The 21,291-nt window shown below is 40.2% G+C and overlaps 1 protein-coding gene across 1 annotated transcript in view; it reads right to left on the bottom strand.

Moving 5' to 3' along the window:
* Window positions 1-8,568: 8,568 nt before the first annotated feature.
* FMN1 (formin 1) overlaps window positions 8,569-21,291 on the bottom strand; it is a 130,990-nt gene continuing 118,267 nt past the window's right edge. The window contains exons 16-17 of the mRNA XM_063439910.1: window positions 18,487-18,571; window positions 8,569-10,746 (exon numbers count right to left, since the gene is read on the bottom strand). Of these exons, the coding sequence (XP_063295980.1) occupies window positions 10,702-10,746; window positions 18,487-18,571 (130 nt within the window). The 3' untranslated portion in view covers window positions 8,569-10,701. The remainder of the gene's footprint in view (window positions 10,747-18,486; window positions 18,572-21,291) is intronic.

Genomic DNA, 21,291 nt, shown 5'->3' with positions numbered 1-21,291 from the left:
CTGTTTCACGGGTGAACAATTCAATTTCAAACCGTATCTCTTTACTGATAAGAAGAAAGAAAACTATTACATGCCATGCTTGGAAAACAGACAAACGGATTAGAGATATGTATCATGTTTAGTGCGCAACCTCGTCTTTGGGGAAAGGACATCTGATATACATACTGTAACTGTATAAGCCTTAGCCCATGCTTCCCTGTGGCTATACAAGCACAAATGCATGTCCTAACATCTGAACAGTTTATTCATCACAATGTGTCACAAAGTCAATGCCATAGTCATGTATAAAGCTTTATTCATGAATGGAACTATTAAATTAGGAATTTGTTTAATTCATGGCTTAACGGTCAATTGCTTTACTACATGCGGAGCAGGGATTTATGGTGTACGCCCAACACTCCCCTTAATAAAACACAAACAACAGATTTGGCCGACAGGTGGCAGCTATATCTAGTTAGGGCAGAGCTCACTTTAGGAAGTTGAAAAACCTGAGGATTCCAAGAAAACATTAAGTTTGAAGAGGAGTGGATTTGTATTGAAAAAAAATATATATATAAATAAATAAAATAGTATGCATATAATGCAGTAAAGTGTATGAGCCTTATAAACAGGGGTGTTGCTAGGTTCCAGAATCACCTGGGACTTGAGCATTAGGAAAACGTGAGGACTTGCACACAGACAGAAGGGTGAGGATATGTCAGGACATATCTCTGCCTATATGTTATGTTCCGTCCTTTAAACCCATGATGCTTAACTAATAGAAGGGTGTTTCCATTTAGATACTGAAATACCAAGAGGAAACTACTTTTAGATCAATAATCAACACACAATCTGGGCTCTTCAACTAGAGTGCAATGTGACAGGTGGGTAACACCGTATACCTTGCATAGCACACACAAACTACCTGAAACCTGTAACATCAGTGATATAATAGGGTCCAGCCCTCTGGCTTGTTTGCATAAATCTATATAAATAACACTCCTTAAAATACGAACATTACTGCATAAGAATATTGTCTGCTTGGCAGACTAGAGATGCTCCCATTCTGCTCATAAAAACAAACAAACATACTATTCAGTACACCTCTGTAAACATGCAATGCTCTGTATAAGACACTCGCTGCTTGCTACAGGAATACATCAATCTGCACAACTAGCCATGTACATCAATAAACGAAGAGCCAGGCTCCATATTTTAACCATTGTTAAGCAATTGTTAAGCAATCTATTTCTCCAGGAGAGTTGGTTAGAGGGAAACTGGTTACTCTCAGTGCATTGTACCCTAACAATTCACCGAGGCTGCTAGATCCCATGGCAAACAATCGGTAAATAATTGTCTCAATGGATGGATTCCTAAACATCCTATACCTAAATAAAAAAGTAGCTTATATTCTGCAAGGAAGGAAATACATTTACAAATGTCTATAGTTATTAATGTTTATAGCTATGGTTTTCATTCTAGTCCATCTGGTTGTTTATATTTAAAGGAACACTGTTGGCACTATAATGATTTAAACTAATTCTATTGTCCGCGATCCCCCCCCCCCCATTCAGTGTTAAATCAACACCTCTCCCCACTGTGCTGCTTGGCTAATGAGAACGCATTAGCCTGAGTTTCAGAGGGGATGGGTAGCTGGGGACTCTTGTGTAGAATTAAACCATTAATGGTTTAACACTGATTGGCACCAGAGGCCTCCGGACGCTATAACTGCTTCAATGGGATAGAGCAGTTACAGTGAACAGTGTACCTTTAAATGTAACTAATTTTTTTTCTCCACTTTAAAGTCTACTGAGGGGTTCTAGGTATATAGGAATGGTGAGAATTGAGATAACTAGCTATGCAGGTGTTGCATAGGTACTGAACTCCACTTTATGATGGAGCAAAACTAATAGTACCTGTGGTTTACACTAGTAAGTAGGATTCTGGATAATATGATTGTCACTTTAAGTAAATACAACTGATAAAGACACTGTCACATTTTAGTTTTTCATATACAGAATAATGATGAAAAACCTCATACAGACTGTGCTGAATGTCCAATGCAATCAGAAGGTGTATATGACACAAAGTAGGGACTATAGACAATGAATACACCATACATCACAAAGATACATGGTTTATGCAATGTAAAATACAAAGATTTACTCACTTTTCCTCAATTCCAGCGCCTCCATCTTCCAGCTTCGTGGGTGTTACTCTTCATGTAACACCCTCCAGGCCATCATCCATTCTGCTTTTGTTCTTCTTTGATTTGTCTTGCTTGGGATGCATTCCTAAGCAGGGTAGATCTGGTCATTGACGTTGGTACGCTGGATACGTTGCCACTGTTAGAATGAAGTGACGTCATGTCACTATGTTCCTATACTCCCTGGAGTTCTGTAGCAACCGCAGTGCGTGTTCTGTGGTTGCTATGGGAGTAGAGCAGAGGGACCTCCTTTGGAAGGTTTCTTCTGCTTTCCCCGGTTAGTCAAAAGCTTGGCACGCTGAGGCATTGACTGACAGGATTTTTTTTTTTTTTAAATAGGTTTATGTCCTAATCTATACATTTGCTAGCACAGTGGTTCCAAAACCAGTCCTCAAGGCACTCCTACCAGTCCAGAATTTAGGGATTACTCTTGTTAGTTAGTTGAGTCTAAGGTGTTCTTTTTCGGATTTAGAAATGTTAGACACAAGTGGGTAATCCCTAAATCCTGGACTGGTAGGGAACCACCTGAGGTTCCTTGAGGACTGGTTTGGGAACCACTGTGCTAGCAAAACTGCTAGCACAATGTATAGATTAAATCTTATTCTCCAAGCAAAAGGTAAGTTAATCTATTTTTCTTCACCACAATGTTGTAAACAGAAATGCAAAAAATGTGAAGACCACACAAATGAATGTGCTGACTTAATACACAGTCAAAAACATATCCTAGGTTAGAGGATACAATGCTAGATCACAGACATGTGAAGTTAAGGTTTGCACCCAGAGAAAAGGACAATGTAAAAAAAATATTAAAGGAGCACTATAGGGCTGGGAAAACAAAGTCGTTTTCCTGGCACTATAGGGTCATTAGGTCCCCCCCATCCTCAGGGCCCCCTACCGTTGGGTTGAAGGGGTTAAAACCCCTTCAGCCACTTACCTTTCTCCATCGCTGGCAGACGTTAGATCTGAATGCGCATGCACGTGCATTCAAACAGCCCATATGAAGGCATTACTCAATGCTTTCCTATGGACATCCAGCGTCTTCTCACTGTGATCTTCACACTGGGAATTACAGAAGCGCCTCTAGTGGCTGTCAGTGAGACAGCCACTAGAGGCTGGATTAACCCTCAGTGAAACATAGCAGTTTCTCTGAAACTGCTATGTTTTCAGCTGCAGGGTTAAAACTAGAGGGACCTGGCACCCAGACCACTTCATTGAGCCGAAGTGGTCTGGGTGCCTATAGTGGTCCTTTAATTTGAAAAAATAGGGGAACAGCCTTAGATTCTCACCTGAAGTTCAACTTAGGACTTTGACAATGCAGCCCATAATCATGGGTACATCGATTTATGAATTAGAGCAGTAATATTATTAAAGTATGGACAGCAAAATAGACAGTAAGCAAACTTTTGCAAAAATATTAACTTGCCAATATTGCACATCTAGTCTTAGAACTGCATATACAGACAGTGATCAGACACACCTCGTAATATATACAGTGCCAGTTATAAAAATATGAGCTTACACTAAGGTTATATAATAATAAACGTTATTTCATGTCATATAACTTTATTGGAATACTTAAAAATAGGAAACATATGTTCCAGTGTAAAAATACAAAACATGAATGGTACCAAAGCCATGCTAAAGAACTATCTGTTGATGAAATTAAAAGGACATTTCAAAATGAATGAGCTAGTCTGCTCTTTTTCCAGACCTCATACTTTTGGGTATGTTTAACATCATTTAGAGTAATGAATAATAAAGCACTGTCCAAAAATAAGAAATTTTGATAGCACAAAGCTGATGAATGGGCTCTTCTAGAGAGGGTTTTTATTGGACAGGAGATAATCAGAAGTGACGGAGCTAGGCTACACTGTAACATGATACCCATCACCCCAGGATTACAGGTAGACTTGTGAAAAAATGGTTAGGGCTGGTTAATATAAATCAAATTCCTTTTAATCCCTTAATCAATAAATAAGACTCAACAGGTATTCCATTACGGATCGATTTATTTGACACGGATTAAAAAGGAATTAAAATCAGATGACTTGGCCAAAACAACATTTTTGCATACGTCTAATTACAGGTAAGTAACCTCATCTTTTTTTGGACACTGTGGGGGACAATAATCAAGCTTTAAACGCTTCAGCATTGCAAAGAAAAAAATATATTTATATCACTGAATAGTTTCTTTAAAGGGATACTATAGGGCTAGGAATACATGGAGATTTTACCCAAGCAAGCAGGAAAGGACTACAGTGGCTGTCAGACTGCCAACAACTAGAAAACGGCAATAATAAACATTACAGGGTAAGAGGACAGGCACATAGCACCAGACCACTTCAATGCGATGAAGTGGTCTGGGTGCCTATAGTGTCCCTTCAATGAGCATACCTATGGTGAGGAAAAGGTATTCTTTATACTGATCTATAAAAAAAATGTCTTTGTTATATATTAATCTTAACGTAGACATTCTGCAACTGCTACTTATTATTATTATTATTGCCATTTATATAGCGCCATCAGATTCCGTAGCGCTTTACAATATTATGAGAGGAGGGATTTAACTATAAATAGGGCAATTACAAGAAAACTTACAGGAACAATAGGTTGAAGAAGACCCTGCTCAAACGAGGAGCTACTTGATCAATAAAATGTTGCCAACATTTTTTTTTTCACACGTGTTTGTGGTACAGAATGGAAGATTAAAAAAAAAAAAAAATTTATGCTCTTATGGAGCAAATATATAATACTCTTGATACAGAATCCACATATTTTTTTCAAGAGTCAAGAACAATGTACTAAAAATGCTGCACCACACTGTGCACTTCACCCACGAGAGCTCAGTTTGATTAAGTCCAGTTTGGAAAACGACAACCACCAGTTAGTTGAAGAGGAATAACGGATCATCCCGTTAGACCTGACATAGGCAACCTTCGGCACTCCAGATGTTTTGGACTACACCTCCCATGATGGTTTGCCAGCAATATGGGTGTAAGAGCATTATGGGGGATGTAGTCTACAACATCTGGAGTGCCGAAGGTTGCCTATTCCATCACAATATCTACTTCTGAAAGTATGTATTTTACTTCTCGGTTCCCTTCACATCCAACTATAATTTATTTGGTTAAAATAATGCTATTTTACAAAATGCAATATTTATATCAATTTCTGTATTCCATATATTCACAAGTATTGTTAAAGTTTTCAAACAAAGACCACATCAGTAAGCACGTACAAACACGAAACCTTTGAGTCTTCAAGTTTAAAGCTTAACCATGAATGATTCCATAATTGTTACCATGTCTCTGTTCCCAATTCCCAGTGCTCTGGGTATACAGTACTTACTAAGGCAAATGGTATATTTAAGGTGCGGCTGCAATAAAGTATTACTATATAATCATTCTGCTGCTTTAGAAAGGGATGTTTTTGTTTTTAGCATTTTTCGATTAATCAAAATTTCAAATATGTCAGATTTGCCCAAACAAGCACATATATGAATTATTTGGCATACCGTATATGTTTCTCAAAGGCATATCGATTAGCTTTATTTAATTGAGCAGTTTCAATTCTCCCAAAAGCTTGTGATTTTTTTTTTTTTTTTTAGTTAACATGCCACCAGTCACTGACATGAAGTATTCGCAGGACATTAAGAGGATATTTATAAAAGTGCTGGACTGCAGCACACATTTAACACATGGGGCTGTATCTCTGCTACAGGGGAGAGACAGAAAATGGTCCCCTGGCTGTCACTGCATGATGATGTAATGACATATAACTGCAGTGTATACAAGATCAAATTACGGAAAACTACTGTCACAAAAAACAACATCCTCGAGGCAATGGATACTTGGTGCCATGCATAAAATTATGTGGAAATACTTCATGGATTCAATGCATAACATTGTTAACATTCCAGGCTAGCAATAAAACCTAAAAACTTCCAGCAGCTAGTGTATTGGGATCAAAAGGGTAATCCACTTATAATCCCACAATGCAGTGCGCAGCAAATATAACAATCTAAACAGAGGTCTTCCTAATACCATAGTCCATGCAAAACGTATACGCTGCTATGAGGACTTTCTCTTTACCCAGTAGGGTTGATTAACTGCCCCAGGTGACCGCTGGGAGCAGGTGCACACAGCTCTAACCTGGATTGTAGCATGGCCGAGTGGTACTGCAGCAGAGACAATTAATACTCTTCTACTTAGAATTTGGAAGTAGTAAGAGAGACACAAATTGGGGTGAGATGGCTAGGAGAGACACGCAAAGGAACAAGTGGGATAAGGAGAGATGCGCCACAGGGTATGGGGGCAAGGAAAGATGCTTAAGGAAGGGTCAGATACCCAAGGATGAGAGAGAGATACATAGAGACTCCAAGAGCTTCATGGTTGTAGCAAATAATTAAAGAAAATGTTAAATTCAGACCTGGGTGTTAAACGCCTTAGGTAGAGCTCTGCCTTTAACAACCTACTTGAAATTGAAGACAAGATAGTGTTAGGAAACATCTTCAATTACAGTTTTGACCCAAATCATGCTGTAAAATTAGTCACCCCAACACAAATTATTAATCATACAAGATGGGATATAAATAGTACCTAACTAGGTCTTGGTGGTGGTGGTCGTGATTTCAAAATATTTGCCCTTTTAAATAAACGTTATCCTTTCTCCAATTTAACTGGCTTTCTGTTTTTGCTCTCACTTGACGACTGTAGCAGGGAATAGATGTGATGAATGTATTCCCAATACTTTATCAACACTAAGAGGTGCATATTCAATTCCTTATTAAGTCTTTGGAAATCAGCCGATAATATTAATCCCGTTTTTATTACTCACTGTTACATGCGCAGGCATCTGTTAACTATAACGGATTTAACAAACTACAATCAAAGGAGGAAACGACAAATGAGAACTAGACAAATGATTAAACAAGTACCAAATGCAAGTTCTTAAACTTGGCATAGAGCTTTAAACTCTGCCAAAATGGGCTTCTAAACAAAACAAAGTCATCTTTCTGACTCCACAACATATAAACAAAGACAATATGAGAAATATAATCAGCAAAGAGGGCTGATCACCTAGAAAGAATTTTGTATCAATACGGTGCAATCGGGGGTGATCAAAATACAGATCTTCAGATTTTGTAAAATAACTTTAAAATGACAAAGCATCATGGAAGAAACACCTAGGGACCTACCATTTGGGTACTCCGGTGTCACATGTATTTAGTACTTATGAAACAATAAGAATTAGGAAGCCCAAGAATTAATTACAAACTCTTGCACTTGCTTTTAAAGGGAAACTGCCACAATTATTTTCGTAAACCTACATGGCTTTCAATAGCTTCTCTTCTGGCAAAGGGTTCTATTTAATTTTATATTTGTTCAAGTTTGAGTACATTTTTTACATTTTAATTGTTGTATTATTGGAATCAGATTCTTGAAATTTGAGATTCTGGCATTCCTTAAGGTCTGTGAGAGAAGTGTTGGTGAAAAAAACTGAAAAAAAAATAAAAAAACTGAACAAAAAACAAAACCACAAAAATTGTCTTTGGGTTATGGCGATTCACTTAGTCGTCTCTATGTGTTTAGCGGTGGAGATAAAGCGAGAAGTTTTGGATAACGATTTTCCAATTAAGCCTCATCGTGTCTTATTTCTATCACAGATTGCCCCCTCTACAAGCCAGATATGCTAGCTTGCTAAACACTATCTAAAAGTGATGTAAATACAATCATCTGATGATTTTTGTTTGTACTGGTCTGTCTGTATTGCATTGTCTGCATTCTAAAATTGTAGAATATTCTGGCACTTTATAAATGTTAAACAATAATACAATTAATGATGCATAATTTATACAAGTTAAAAAAGAAATACAAATGATAAAAATGTAAAACAATATGTTATATAACATTAATTCAAAGCAAGGGTGGGTACACAGCAAAGAAAATAAATGCAAATAATGACAGTTTCCCTTTAAATTAGACATTCTAATTAATTAGAACTAACTAACAAACAGTAAAGGTTATTAAACAAATTGCAGTTATTTGTATTCATATGAGAAGATCGTAAACTTACTCTGCATACAACTGCCTATGGGCTGAAATTAAACACTCCAAACGCCTAAAGTACTTCAAACAGCTGGGACCAAGGACAGACCCAGCACAAAGCGTAAAGAAATGCTCTCCTACGAAAAATTCTCCCAAGTAAGGATGATGACTTGGAGGTGCAGAGGAGATGTGACGAGGAACCCTCTTACCGCTGGATTACGGCTTAATGGGAACCTGTGGACACCAAACAGGCAAGAACAGTTTAACCCCCAAATGTTATACCCAGCGCCGTTTAGCTCCTGGACCTTCCACTGGACTTAGATTCTTCAGACAGGAAATTTTGGATGGCCACCGACATGAGTCTGAAGCTTCCTGATTTTAGAATCTGAGAGCAGCAGAGCTAAATGGCGCTGGAGAGAAGACATTGAGGACCTTCTAGCACCATCAAAACTTAATTCCGATGAAGTTGTCATAGTTCCTGGAGTGCTCCCTTCAAAAGGACACTGTAGGTACTGTAACTACTTCACCTTATTAAAGTGCTTATAGCATCTGAATCGTTCCATTCAATCTTAAATGGTTTCTAATGTTTTAATACTTACACAGCAGCCCATCCCCCTCTGTGCTGCTTGGGCTAATGAGAAAGCATTAGACTGAGAAGGAAAAGGTGTCTGTGATTGGCTAAGAGTGCCAGCTGTTCTCTTTCAGCATTTCGCATCACCCTTTGCTGGTATGAATTGGTATGGTTAGAAGGAAGTGTGTAATATCTGCCTACGTCACACCTCCAGTTTGGAATGGGGTGTGGGTTTCCAGAGATTGTTATTTAGTGTTAATCTGCTCAAAAATGTTTAAACACTGAATGTAGGGACAGCACCAGGGGACTCTCGCCACTATAACCAATTCAACGAGATGAACTGGATATAGTGCCTGCATTGTTCCTTTAATTGGTATAGTAAATTACCATATATGAAATGGTTATAGTGCCTACAGTGTTCCTTTAATTTAATTCTTCATTGAAGAGATTTTGTTGGGGAGAGGGGCCCAGGAGATTATAAATGCATGTATTAAATGGAAATGTATTAATTTAAAACTCTAGAGTATTACTTTAAAAACAAGCTAACGAGTGCACATGTATGACCATAGAAATTGCAACATTAATTTAACTGGATTGGAATCACTCACATCAACTATACAAATGTTTTAATCATAAAATCGAGTTCTTCGTTTATACACAATTCAGGACAGGTGAATGTTTTTGTCCTATCTTCATTAAATGGTAGGAGGGAAGATAGCATGTTATGTTTAGCTGGAACCTATTTTGTTTTCCAAATCCTGACACCGATGTGAAATGTAAATACACGTAAAACGTTATCTATGTTTCCTGGTGCTTGGCTATAGGTTTCTCCCTAACCGATTCCTAGTGGATTAATAAGTCCATAGGTGGATAGATTACATAAGGGCAGAGCATCTTTGGAAATTCCATTCACAAACCTCTGGAATGCCGCTGTTCATCACTCCATTTGTGTATTAATATACAACCTAAAGAATTTGACTAAATACAATTTGTATTTACCATATATCACTCAGCCTGTCTGTGCACGAACGGTTTCTTACCAATGCAATGTGATAGCACAAACAGATGGAAAGTGTGTATCTGTGATGACCGCAGGTAATGTTCACACTAACTTTTCTGACTTTCAATAACTGAGTTTGCAGTACACGTTTTCCTCTGATATCAAAGTAAAAATGAATGTGACTGGAAATGCAATAATGAATTTGCATTTTCCTTTGCTTAAAATAACTCCAAAAAAGATGGCAATATACCGTATGTATACGCAGTGTAGAAAAAAATATAGTGCAATTTTCTAGCTGCCATTTTGGCCGGAGAGAACTAACGTCTAATTGGATATTCACTAACTAAATCACACAGTTCCTGGGTAGCAACAACAGCTCTGCCTACAAATGCCATATACATACACACACCCTATACAAGAATATAAATATGCATTATATAAAAGTAACAGAAATAAAACATTTCAGGTAATAAAATAACCTAGGACATTGTGAATAATTTATAATAGCCCAGGTAGCATTAATCTGATTTTTGCATTTAAAACAGCTCTCGCTTTGTATGTATATATATTTGTGTACATACACACGCACACACACTCACACACACTCACACACACGCACACACGCGCACACAATATGTCTCTAGTACTGGAACATGGAGGTCTTCTTTTATGTATGCCTATATAAAGGTCAATATCCATTAAACGTCCGGAGATTTGTTCAGTCACAATATGGTCCGTGCTCCTTTACACCCAAAATATGAGCATGTGAAACAGGTCTCCAGCTTCCGATTGCTAGTAACACCATTACAGCACATGGATTCTGTTGCTGCTGGTTGAGAGTCTGTTCACCCCCACAGCAGCCAAGCTGGACCTCACAAATTGCACTTTAGGGTTACTTTCAGTTGCCACTCACACTGGCTTCTTTTTGACGAAGTCTCTCTTTCTGTGATTTTAAATAGGAAGAAAAAATATATAAAAATCTGAAATTAAAGGTTTTTCCAACACATTCCAACAATATGCACAATCTACTTTTTTCTGTACATTTACAAGTTAACGGTAACATACATTACAAGACAAAATAAATGTTCAAATCGGTTACACTCTGTGTGTTTGTGTGTTTATCACCTGCATGACAGATATCACAGAAACCGGCCTAAGGCTACAAAAGAAATGCTCAATAGCTACTTTCACTAATAAGTTGCAGATCTGATTCAATTACCAGCACCTCGGAGAAAGTGGCTTTTTGCAGCCACCCACCCTCCTAATCACATTCTTGCTTTTCAGACTGGCTGCTGCTCCAGACATAACACAGAGACATCCCTTGTTAAGGCTGGCTAATCACGTCCTGCGCTCTCTCCAGCCTGGATAGGATTCTCGCTCGTGTTTGCTTGCATGTGCATATGCCAATTTTTTTTATTCTTCTTGATGTGAGAGTTAGAGTGCAGTGGAATTACAAACCAGGGTCACGAGTGATAACAATTATAATGACACAATGAAGGTATTAGTAGGATTATGTGTTTTCAATGGGGGAGCAGGTGAATGAGAACACGGATCTGCATTTTAGGATTTGGGTTAAAGGATAAAGAGGAAATGAGAGTATAATTATATGTGAAGAAATGTAAATTATTATAATTATATTAATTAAAGAGGAGTATATGTGAAGAATGACTGGGGTAGAAGGAAATTGTGGAAAAGATTCGCACGCACACACTTTTAGCCCTTCATATTGTTTGTGCATTGGAACAGAGCCTTCATAATAGAATTTATGTAGTATATATGGCTTATCCATTATGGGTTCTATTTTAATATATTTTGGATAAGCTTTTGAAATTATTCTGGAAAAACTTTGCAAGATTTAAAAAAAAAAATGAAAATATCAAAAAATATATATCATACAAAAAATATATCAATATTTTTCTAAATATTAAATCATTTGAAAGGCGTATCCAAATGTCTACAATATATTGTCAAACTGTAAAGTATTATTAGGAGGTAAGTGCAGTTGTCAGGCAGGATGAAATAAATATGCAAAGAAAAAAATAGAGTAATAGGCGCTCTCTATAGTAACTAACGTGCAGGCAGCAGTATACAAACAAGGATTCCCAAACCTTGTGAACAATATGCAGAAAAAGGAAAGGTGTATCCCGCGCCTAGTATATTATATGTGCAAAAAATACATACATATATTCTCAAATATATCAGGAAGGAGCCGAACCTCAGGATAAAAACAGAGAATAAAACACAATAGTGCAATACAGTAATAAAAAATATTTTATGGTGGTGAGTGCGGCTATATATAATCCACTCACATTTATATGAGCTATAACAGAGCTCAGCTGTGCAGCGCTTGGACGGTACAATCCCCGTCTTGGGATATGTTGTAGTATATGCAGGTGCTTCCAAAGTGCAGTATGCGTGGTATATGCAGACAAAAGGAAAAAAAATAGCAGCCAATAGTGAAGTACGTCCCAATAATGGTGTAAATAATGAATAGTATTGTACTTACAATTACTAGAGCATGTAACCTGCTCTAGTGTGGTCAGCTTAGGTGGTATAATCCCCACCAAGGATATACTCATTCTTTTACCTCCTGGATCCAGTATATCCTTGGTGGGGATTATACCACCTAAGCTGACCACACTAGAGCAGGTTACATGCTCTAGTAATTGTAAGTACAATACTATTCATTATTTACACCATTATTGGGACGTACTTCACTATTGGCTGCTATTTTTTTCCTTTTGTCTGCATATACCACGCATACTGCACTTTGGAAGCACCTGCATATACTACAACATCTCCCAAGACGGGGATTGTACCGTCCAAGCGCTGCACAGCTGAGCTCTGTTATAGCTCATATAAATGTGAGTGGATTATATATAGCCGCACTCACCACCATAAAATATTTTTTATTACTGTATTGCACTATTGTGTTTTATTCTCTGTTTTTATCCTGAGGTTCGGCTCCTTCCTGATATATTTGAGAATATATGTATGTATTTTTTGCACATATAATATACTAGGCGCGGGATACACCTTTCCTTTTTCTGAAATAAATATGCATTAGGCAAGGTGTGTGCGTTAGAATAGACACAGGAGACTGGGGAAACAGGATAAAGCAAGGAAGGTTTGGGTGGTTGACTGTACTTTGTGATTAGGCGACAGGGGGTTTACAAAGATATTGTTATCATACCTGCACTGTAAGTATGTAGCTAGATAGGCTGTGCTAAAGCACATTTAGTGGCAATGATGAAATGAGGTCAGGTGGTTAAAAAAGCAAACCTTGGTTGTATTGGGAGACTCCTGCAGCCAATAACCCACTTTATGCTATGGCCATGGCAGGATAGATAAATTGGACAAGCTCTGTTGGAAGCAGTGAATTAGCAAGAATAGGCTTGCAGAGCCAACATCTACCTACATGTGACAAAACGCCCTTTGTCCCTAGATGGTTAGGTGACAAGCGGCCCTTTTCCCATGGCTGTTGGAGGAGCCTGAGTGCCAGCCTCCTGCCTCATGACTATGGCCCTCTCATCAGCCCATGCTAGACTTAAACCCCATGGCGATTTGACTGTGTTTGTGGCATCTGAGCGCTGTTTGGATATATTGAGCGCTCAGATCCAAGCCATCTGGGGATGGGTTGAATGTGGGGGTTCTGTTCAGTATGATAGGAGTTATGTATTTTTGTATCTTTTTGTGTCTTTTGCTAACATGTGCTCAATGGAGTCTGCATTTATCCCTGGATATAATTGGATTACCTCTCCATTGTCTCCAGGATAGAGGACTCTTGTGAAACTGGTTTGGTCCGGAAAGCCATGCTGGCAGTGGGTTTTAAAAATACTTTTGCTAACTTTTGAACCCCTGGTCTGATTCGTGCCATTTTTAAATATGTTGTTTCCCTGAATGGATTCATTGTGAATGTGTAATTTTTATGTGAATGTGATGCATATTTTTAAAGTTATCGTATATGTAGAAAAAGTGTATTTTTCCTGCCTGTGATAAATTACATTAACCCATTGTGTTCAGTAATTATATCACAGGCAGAGGGGAGGATTTTATGTGTTTCTGCTGGGTGTGTTTTATGTTTTACTGTACGGATTGGTTACATGTTTCCCTCCCTGTGGGATGTCCCCTTGCATGGGGACTTGCATAAAAGTCTGTGAGTGTTAATTAAAGTCAGATCATCTTGGACCTTCATGAAGTTTCGGCTCATGTTTGGGGGATTGGAGAACTACACTCTGGGGATTGCTATAATCACTATACTCCCCAGGGTATACTCACTAAGCTCTGCTAAGGGCTGGTTCTTGTTGCTGCTCTCTGGAATTGGAGAGGTTGACCTACTGGAGCTGGACCCTGGTCTTGGGTCCAGAGTGGGTGGAGACGGCGAGACCCCAACCAAGCTGCGGTGGTTCGTGGGGTTTGCAGTGGTTATAGTGTCTGGCGGAGTGCTTGGAGTCCTCGGGAAGCACTAGGAGCATCCATCAACGGAAGGTATCCGGTCGGAGTGCCAGGTGATCCGTTACATTGGTGGCAAGCGGTGGGATGGCGTCCTAGTGCAAGGAGAAGCAGCTCGGAGACACCGGTAGCATTTGGAATTACAATTGAGGGCAACGCTAGTATCCGTACAGTGTCCCTGTTCACAGCAGCATGGAGTATGAGAGCCCCTACACAGCGACCACATACGTGGAGGAGTTCCAGTGGAGATTGCAAGGCACACTGAAAAAATATGGTTTTGTGTCAGACGAGGTGGAACTGAGTTATAGAGAGACTATAATGCAAGAGCTCTGGCAGGAGTCCATGGAGGTCGCACAGCTTCGGCGGAGAAAGAAGCTTCCAAATAAAGCACAGCGCTGGCAGCAACAAGTGGCTCAGCGGATGGGAATCCTGGGAGAACAACCCTTGACGGAGTGGGTAAGATACCTTGAGTTCCTAGTTCAGAGAGAGCTGATATGGGATGACTCGTAACGGGCGCTGCGGTGGTACGCAGTCCAGCGAGACACTTGGGTGACAGAGGAGGTCCAGCCAGAGGGGGAGGGATACTATGGCCCCGGCCTGTTGCTCAACGCCATGCAGGAAGATGATGACTTTGGGAGTCCAGAGGTGTCGCGGTTCTGAACTATTTATCGGTACCGGATAAAGATGCTGCCCTTTCCTTCAGCTGTTGAGCTGGGACGTGACCTCGCTTACCAAGTTACTCGGGAGTAGGCATTGGAGCAGGACTACCAACGCTTCCTTAGCTTCATTCGGCCCCAACCTCCCCAGCGGCAGTGTGTATCCCAGGGAGCTGAAGGTGCCATCCTTCCTCCCCAGTGGCAGTGTGAGTCCCAGGGAGCTGAAGGTGCCATCCTTCCTCCCCAGCGGCAGTGTGAGTCCCAGGGAGCTGAAGGTGCCATCCTTCCTCCCCAGCGGCAGTGTGTATCCCAGGGAGCTGAAGGTGCCATCCTTCCTCCCCAGCGCCAGTGTGAGTCCCAGGGAGCTGAAGGTGCCATCCTTCCTCCCCAGCGGCAGTGTGAGTCCCAGGGAGCTGAAGGTGCCATCCTTCCTCCCCAGCGGCAGTGTGAGTTACAGGGAGCTGAAGGTGCCATCCTTCCTCCCCAGCGGCAGTGTGAGTACCAGGGAACTGAAGGTGCCATCCTTCCTCCCCAGCGGCAGTGTGAGTCCCAGGGACCTGAAGGTGCCATTCTTCCTCCCCAGCGGCAGTGAGAGTTACAGGGAGCTGAAGGTGCCACCCTTCCTCCCCAGCGGCAGTGTGTATTACAGGGAGCTGAAGGAGCCGCCCTTCCTCCCCAGCGGCAGTATGTGTTACAGGGAGCTGAAGGTGTTGTCCTTCCTTCCCAGCGGCCGAGTGTGTTACAAGGAGCTGAAGGTGCCGCCCTTCCTCCCCAGCGAGACGTCTCCCCTCCCCAGCCAAGTTGCGTCCAGGTTACCCCAGCAGAAGCGCTGGCATTTGGGCAGAGCGCAGTTGGCCTCTGCCCCCCCAAGTCCCCACAGCGTGTTGCCCAGTACCACCAGAGGAACCACCAGGTGCAGTAAATGTGTGTTGTGGGCGGGCTACTCATGTACTTGTTCACTGTGGGTGGGTTTATCGACTAACTCAGGCACTTACCGACAGGTCAGGTACCTGGTTAGTCTCCCCCCCAAAGGGGAGATCTGTGACAAAACGCCTTTTGTCCCTAGATGGTTAGGTGACAAGCGGCCCTTTTCCCATGGCTGTTGGAGGAGCCTGAGTGCCAGCCTCCTGCCTCATGACTATGGACCTCTCATCAGCCCATGCTAGACTTAAACTCCATGGCGATTTGACTATGTTTGTGGCATCTGAGTGCTGTTCGGATATATTGAGCGCTCAGATCCAAGCCATCTGGGGATGATAGGAGTTATGTATTTTTGTGTCTTTTGCTAACATGTGCTCAATGGAGTCTGCCTTTATCCCTGGATATAATTGGATTACCTCTCCATTGTCTCCAGGATAGAGGACTCTTGTGAAACTGTTTTTTTTTGGTGAATGTGATGCATATTTTTAAAGTTATAGTATATGTAGAAAAAGTGTATTTTTCCTGCCTGTGATAAATTACATTAACCCATTGTGTTCAGTAATTATATCACAGGCAGAGGGGAAGATTTTATGTGTTTGTGCTGGGTGTGTTTTATGTTTTACTGTACGGGATTGGTTACATGTTGTCCCTCCCTGTGGGATGTCCCCTTGCATGGGGACTTGCATAAAAGTCTGTGAGTGTTAATTAAAGTCAGATCATCTTGGACCTTCATGAAGTTTCGGCTCATGTTTGAGGATTGGAGAACTACACTCTGGGGATTGCTATAATCACTATACTCCCCAGGGTATAATCACTAAGCTCTGCTAAGGGCTGGTTCTTGTTCCTGCTCTCTGGAATTGGAGAGGTTGACCTACTGGAGCTGGACCCTGGTCTTGGGTCCAGAGTGGGTGGAGACGGCGAGACCCCAACCAAGCTGCGGTGGTTCGTGGGGTTTGCAGTGGTTATAGTGTCTGGCGGAGTGCTTGGAGTCCTCGAGAAGCACTAGGAGCATCCATCAACGGAAGGTATCCGGTCGGGGTGCCAGGTGATCCGTTACACTACATAATCCAAAAGCCTCAGTGCCAGGCCCTGAAGGGTTGTATCATATTCTTTGACAAATCCAGCCTGGTAACTATAGGACAGTCTATAATTAAAACAGAACTAAAACGACATACACTGTAACAGAATATTTAGAAAAACATCGAGGCTGGTTAAGAGGCATGTGAGTTCCATGACGTAACTCCAGAATCTGGAAGAGGAATGCTATAAAGCCACAGATCAGGTTGCAGGTAACAGTTTCAGCTATCAGGATCTCAGTCTTACAAGAATACAGGTTTGCAGACAAGAGATTTACAGGTTACCGGGAAATCAGGTTTATAGGAACGTAGGTTTCAGGTAACAAGTTTTCAGATATGTTCCTTACGTCGGACACATAATAGGAATACAATCTACAGTGTTTCCAAAAGACAAAGTATTACTAAAGGGGTGTTTCATTTATGGTCTATGACAGGGGTAGGCAACCTTTTAGCAGCACTGTGCCGATACAGGATTGTGATGTCCCGTAGCGTGCCGTTCCTTTTTTTTTTTTAAATTGAGGTGTGTATGCTGCCGTATTCTGCTTGTGTTATTTTTACTGTAATTGCTTTGTATCGTTGTATTTGTGCGTGTGTGAGCTATTATATTGTATATGTTCATTAGTAGTTTATGGTATCGTGTATGATACATATGAATGTGGGCTGTGTATGAGGGCTGCTTGTGGACTTGTGTGTGGATGGATTTGTCACATTGTGTATTTGGTAGTGTGTGCATGTGTGGGGCTGTTTGGGGTATTGCATGGGAGAGGCTGCATGTGGGGTTGTGTGCATGTATGTGGATTGTTAGTGGTGTTGCGTTTGTGGGGATTGTGTGTGTGTGTGTGGGCTGTTCATATTATTTGTATGAGGGGAGGGCTATTCTGCAGCTCCGTGTATATCTAGCAATGTGGGTGGGTTCCCTGGGTTCCAGTGGGGACCAGGCTGGCCAGGTACAGGTCAAGGACAGGAGCTGCTATAGCTGTCGAGGGCTGCTCTACTACAGTGTGGATTCCCATTCACAAGTGCTGGGAGGAAGTGATCTCAGATGTGCTGCAATGCATAAATTGAGGATTGTCCTTCACCACCTCTTCGTATTAGCAGACATCTGAAGTTTTACTGGGACACCTGATAGGCCAGAGTGCGTTTGGCTCTAGCAGCCTTGAGTGCCGTGCAAAGACACCTCGGGTTCCGTAGGTTGCCTACCCCTGGTCTATGATCTACCCAACAGGTCTACAAGGAAAACAAAAGAAATGGATGAATAATGTAAGCAGAAGGTGAAAAAAAAAGGAGCAAAGACTAATAGTTGAGGTACATTAATGTATATATTCGTTTGAATTCTGATTATCTCCCTGTTTGCTAACTTTTCAGAAGGTTAATCAAGTCTCTAAATAATTTACATTGTCTTTTTACCAAGTTGTAAAGGCAGTAAGAATGGGAGCTGTGACCTCCATTGCACATTTGTCTAAAGGTTTTCTTGCGGCACCATTTAAAGGACGCCTAAGCTCACAAACAACATTTAGGAACGGGATAAAACATTCTACTGGGACAAAATACAAGTGACTTGTATTTCACAATAATTACCAGACTAGCCGCAGGGTTAATCTTCTTGGTTTCTACCTTCTTTTCTGCTGTTAGTTTGTTGACCGTCTCCTGGGCCAGACGGAGCCTACAAGACAAACGGAAAAACATCAGCAGCTTTTACAGAATTAATGGACAAGACTTGGAACAAATTTCACCAACGACCACAGTAGTTATTGTAATCAACCAGTTCACAAAATTAGACAGTGAAAAACTCATACTGACAGGAATCCATCAGTGTTCATATCCGACACTGACCATCAAACTCAAATCATGGATTACATTAGGTAATGAAAGCCCTCTGTTACATGACAATGGACAGTATAAGGTGTGATATGTTGTAGACAACCCAATTCTATATAATCAGTGAGCAAACCGGCATACAAAACAGTTTGCCCGGCATACAAAACAAAAACAAAAAGTACGTTTTCATGTATAAATATTCAGTCTAATCTATTGGTGTACCAGTAATCATACCTTGTATATTTTTTACATCTTTTTCTTAATGTATCTATGATGACTGAAAACATTTTATTGTACTGCAAAAAATTTTTTTAAGTTATATTAATGAATAATGTGGGAGATTGGATGAGGTCAAATAAAGGACTATAGACCCTTTATTAATAGCATTGACACTCAGAGTGGAAAAACTGGGCCATTTCAACTGGCTTGGTATAATATGACAAGGCATGACAAATTCCAGATCCAAATAGGCCATAGTAATGAGAACGTTGATCCTGGCAACCAGGCGACCCATGCTTAAACTTATACTGCATATTTATAGCACCATGGAAACTGTAAATATCTTGTAATTGACACGTTTGTTCATGTCTGTTATTTAATAGATCACAGTATCCTAAAAACCCTAGCTAGATAATTCAAGCCCTGTTCCTTTGGACTGCCAACAAAATAAGTAAGGACAAAAAGGATTGGGAGCTGAAACTTAATCTGTATCATGAACAAAATGAGTAAGGACAAAAGGCAAACGCAAAAACTATACATGGTTAAGACGTGCAAAAAGTGGCTAAAGAGAAAATTTAAATTTATAGAATAAATAGACACTTGGGATTTGATATAGCTAGGGTTTAATGAAAATTCCTAACTATCCTTCCTCACTAAGAACCTGTAATTTGGGAGCGTTAGGTCCCTGAAAACCATTAAACCACTGTCGCATATCTCAGTAGGTAGCTGCCTAGAGGTGCCTTGCTGCCATCATCATTTCCCTGGTAATTGCGCAAATCTAGGTTTTAATTTTAGCTGTAGATGACCACAATTATAGCTATATATAACTAGTTCACATTTGAAGTAAGGTGATTTTTGTTTTCAAAGCACCGACTGCATTGTGGTGTTTTGTGACCTCCTACATGGTTTTTAACTCATCTGGGGCCATTGTTAATAAGACACCACATATATATATATATATACACACACAAATATTCTTCACCAGTGTTAAAATGATCAACCATCCAGAATTTATAAAGTTTCATGTGATCACCTGCAAAGAGCTAGATACCCTAGTAGAATGGACCCACTTATGTCGAGTTGGCATACATTCTCTCCGTTCCATCAAAATGGTCTCCACTGCCTTTGCCAGAGTTTATACATAATCAAAAGCTCTCTGAGCACAGAATGGATTTTATCATACTTTTTTTGTAACCAAGTCCAAGTATTTTTTAGACATAAAGATATATTACACCATTTATTTATTTTCTTGCTTGGAAAGCAACACAGACAAATATATTGGTTAATTATGTAGACATGGGAATTAAATAATTGTAAAGGCAAAGGCAGTGGAGACCATTTTTATGGAACGGAGAGAATGTATGCCAACTTAACATAAGTGGACAAGTGCAATTATTGAACCTAATTATGAAGGAGTTTCTTAAAGCAGGGTATTTTTTAGGACAGGCATTTTCCGCATGCCTTTAAGCAGACAGTTGCATCAATCTTAATTTCCAGGCCCATTGTTAATTAGCAAACCTGACTTTCTATAACACGATATAATATGTAAATTGTTAACAGTTATGTGGATCTATTGGGGTGCTTACAGGTCTGTACCATTTAGCTTATCTTAGTTTAAACGTGTATGTTTATTGCTGATCTTAAGCCTTTTAGAGTCACTGTCAGGATGGCCCATCCATCTCCACGGGAGCTAGAGTTTATTGTTTGTCAATTCAGGAAGGCCCTTTAATAGTAGAGAGTGTGGAACGTTAACATGAACTGTGTGAGGTCTGTCAGATACATTGTTTAAGAATCACTCATTAGCAGGTTTAAGCTTTGTTCTAAAAACAGATCTGATTAGTTCACACTATGTAATACCACACACCGAGGCCCAAGAAGAGGCTGTTAATTAATGCAATCATTGGTGTTAATTACATAAAAATACAAAGGCATGATCAACACTTCAAAACGAATGCACAGATCAAACGTGTAGGGGGAAAAAAAAAGTAACAGCAGGATGTTACTAAATTTAAAAAAAGGTCGAGTTTCGTTTCATTTATAACAAGCACTGCCTGGAAATGTACACAGCCAAGTTTAGTTTAACTTCCCATATAGATTGCTCTGAGCATGAACAATAATTTGTTACATATGTTTTATGTTGTATACAAATGGTCCTTAACCCCTTGCATTTTCAGTGGGTCTCCGATTGTTGAAACAGGTACATCTTACCGATCATGTCCCAGGTAATTGGCCACAAAAAACTGCAAAGTTGTGCCGCATATTGTGCAGTTGTTAAGGCAACCCTGAGAGGGGGTTACACTCTCACTTTTTGATAAGACCTGTCCCAAGGTTGTCAGCACTAATGCT

Source organism: Pelobates fuscus, chromosome 13 (genome assembly GCF_036172605.1).
Source record: "Pelobates fuscus isolate aPelFus1 chromosome 13, aPelFus1.pri, whole genome shotgun sequence".
Classification (NCBI taxonomy): domain Eukaryota; kingdom Metazoa; phylum Chordata; class Amphibia; order Anura; family Pelobatidae; genus Pelobates; species Pelobates fuscus.
Note: the sequence above shows the minus strand (reverse complement) of the source record. Positions and strands in the feature narration are given on the sequence as shown.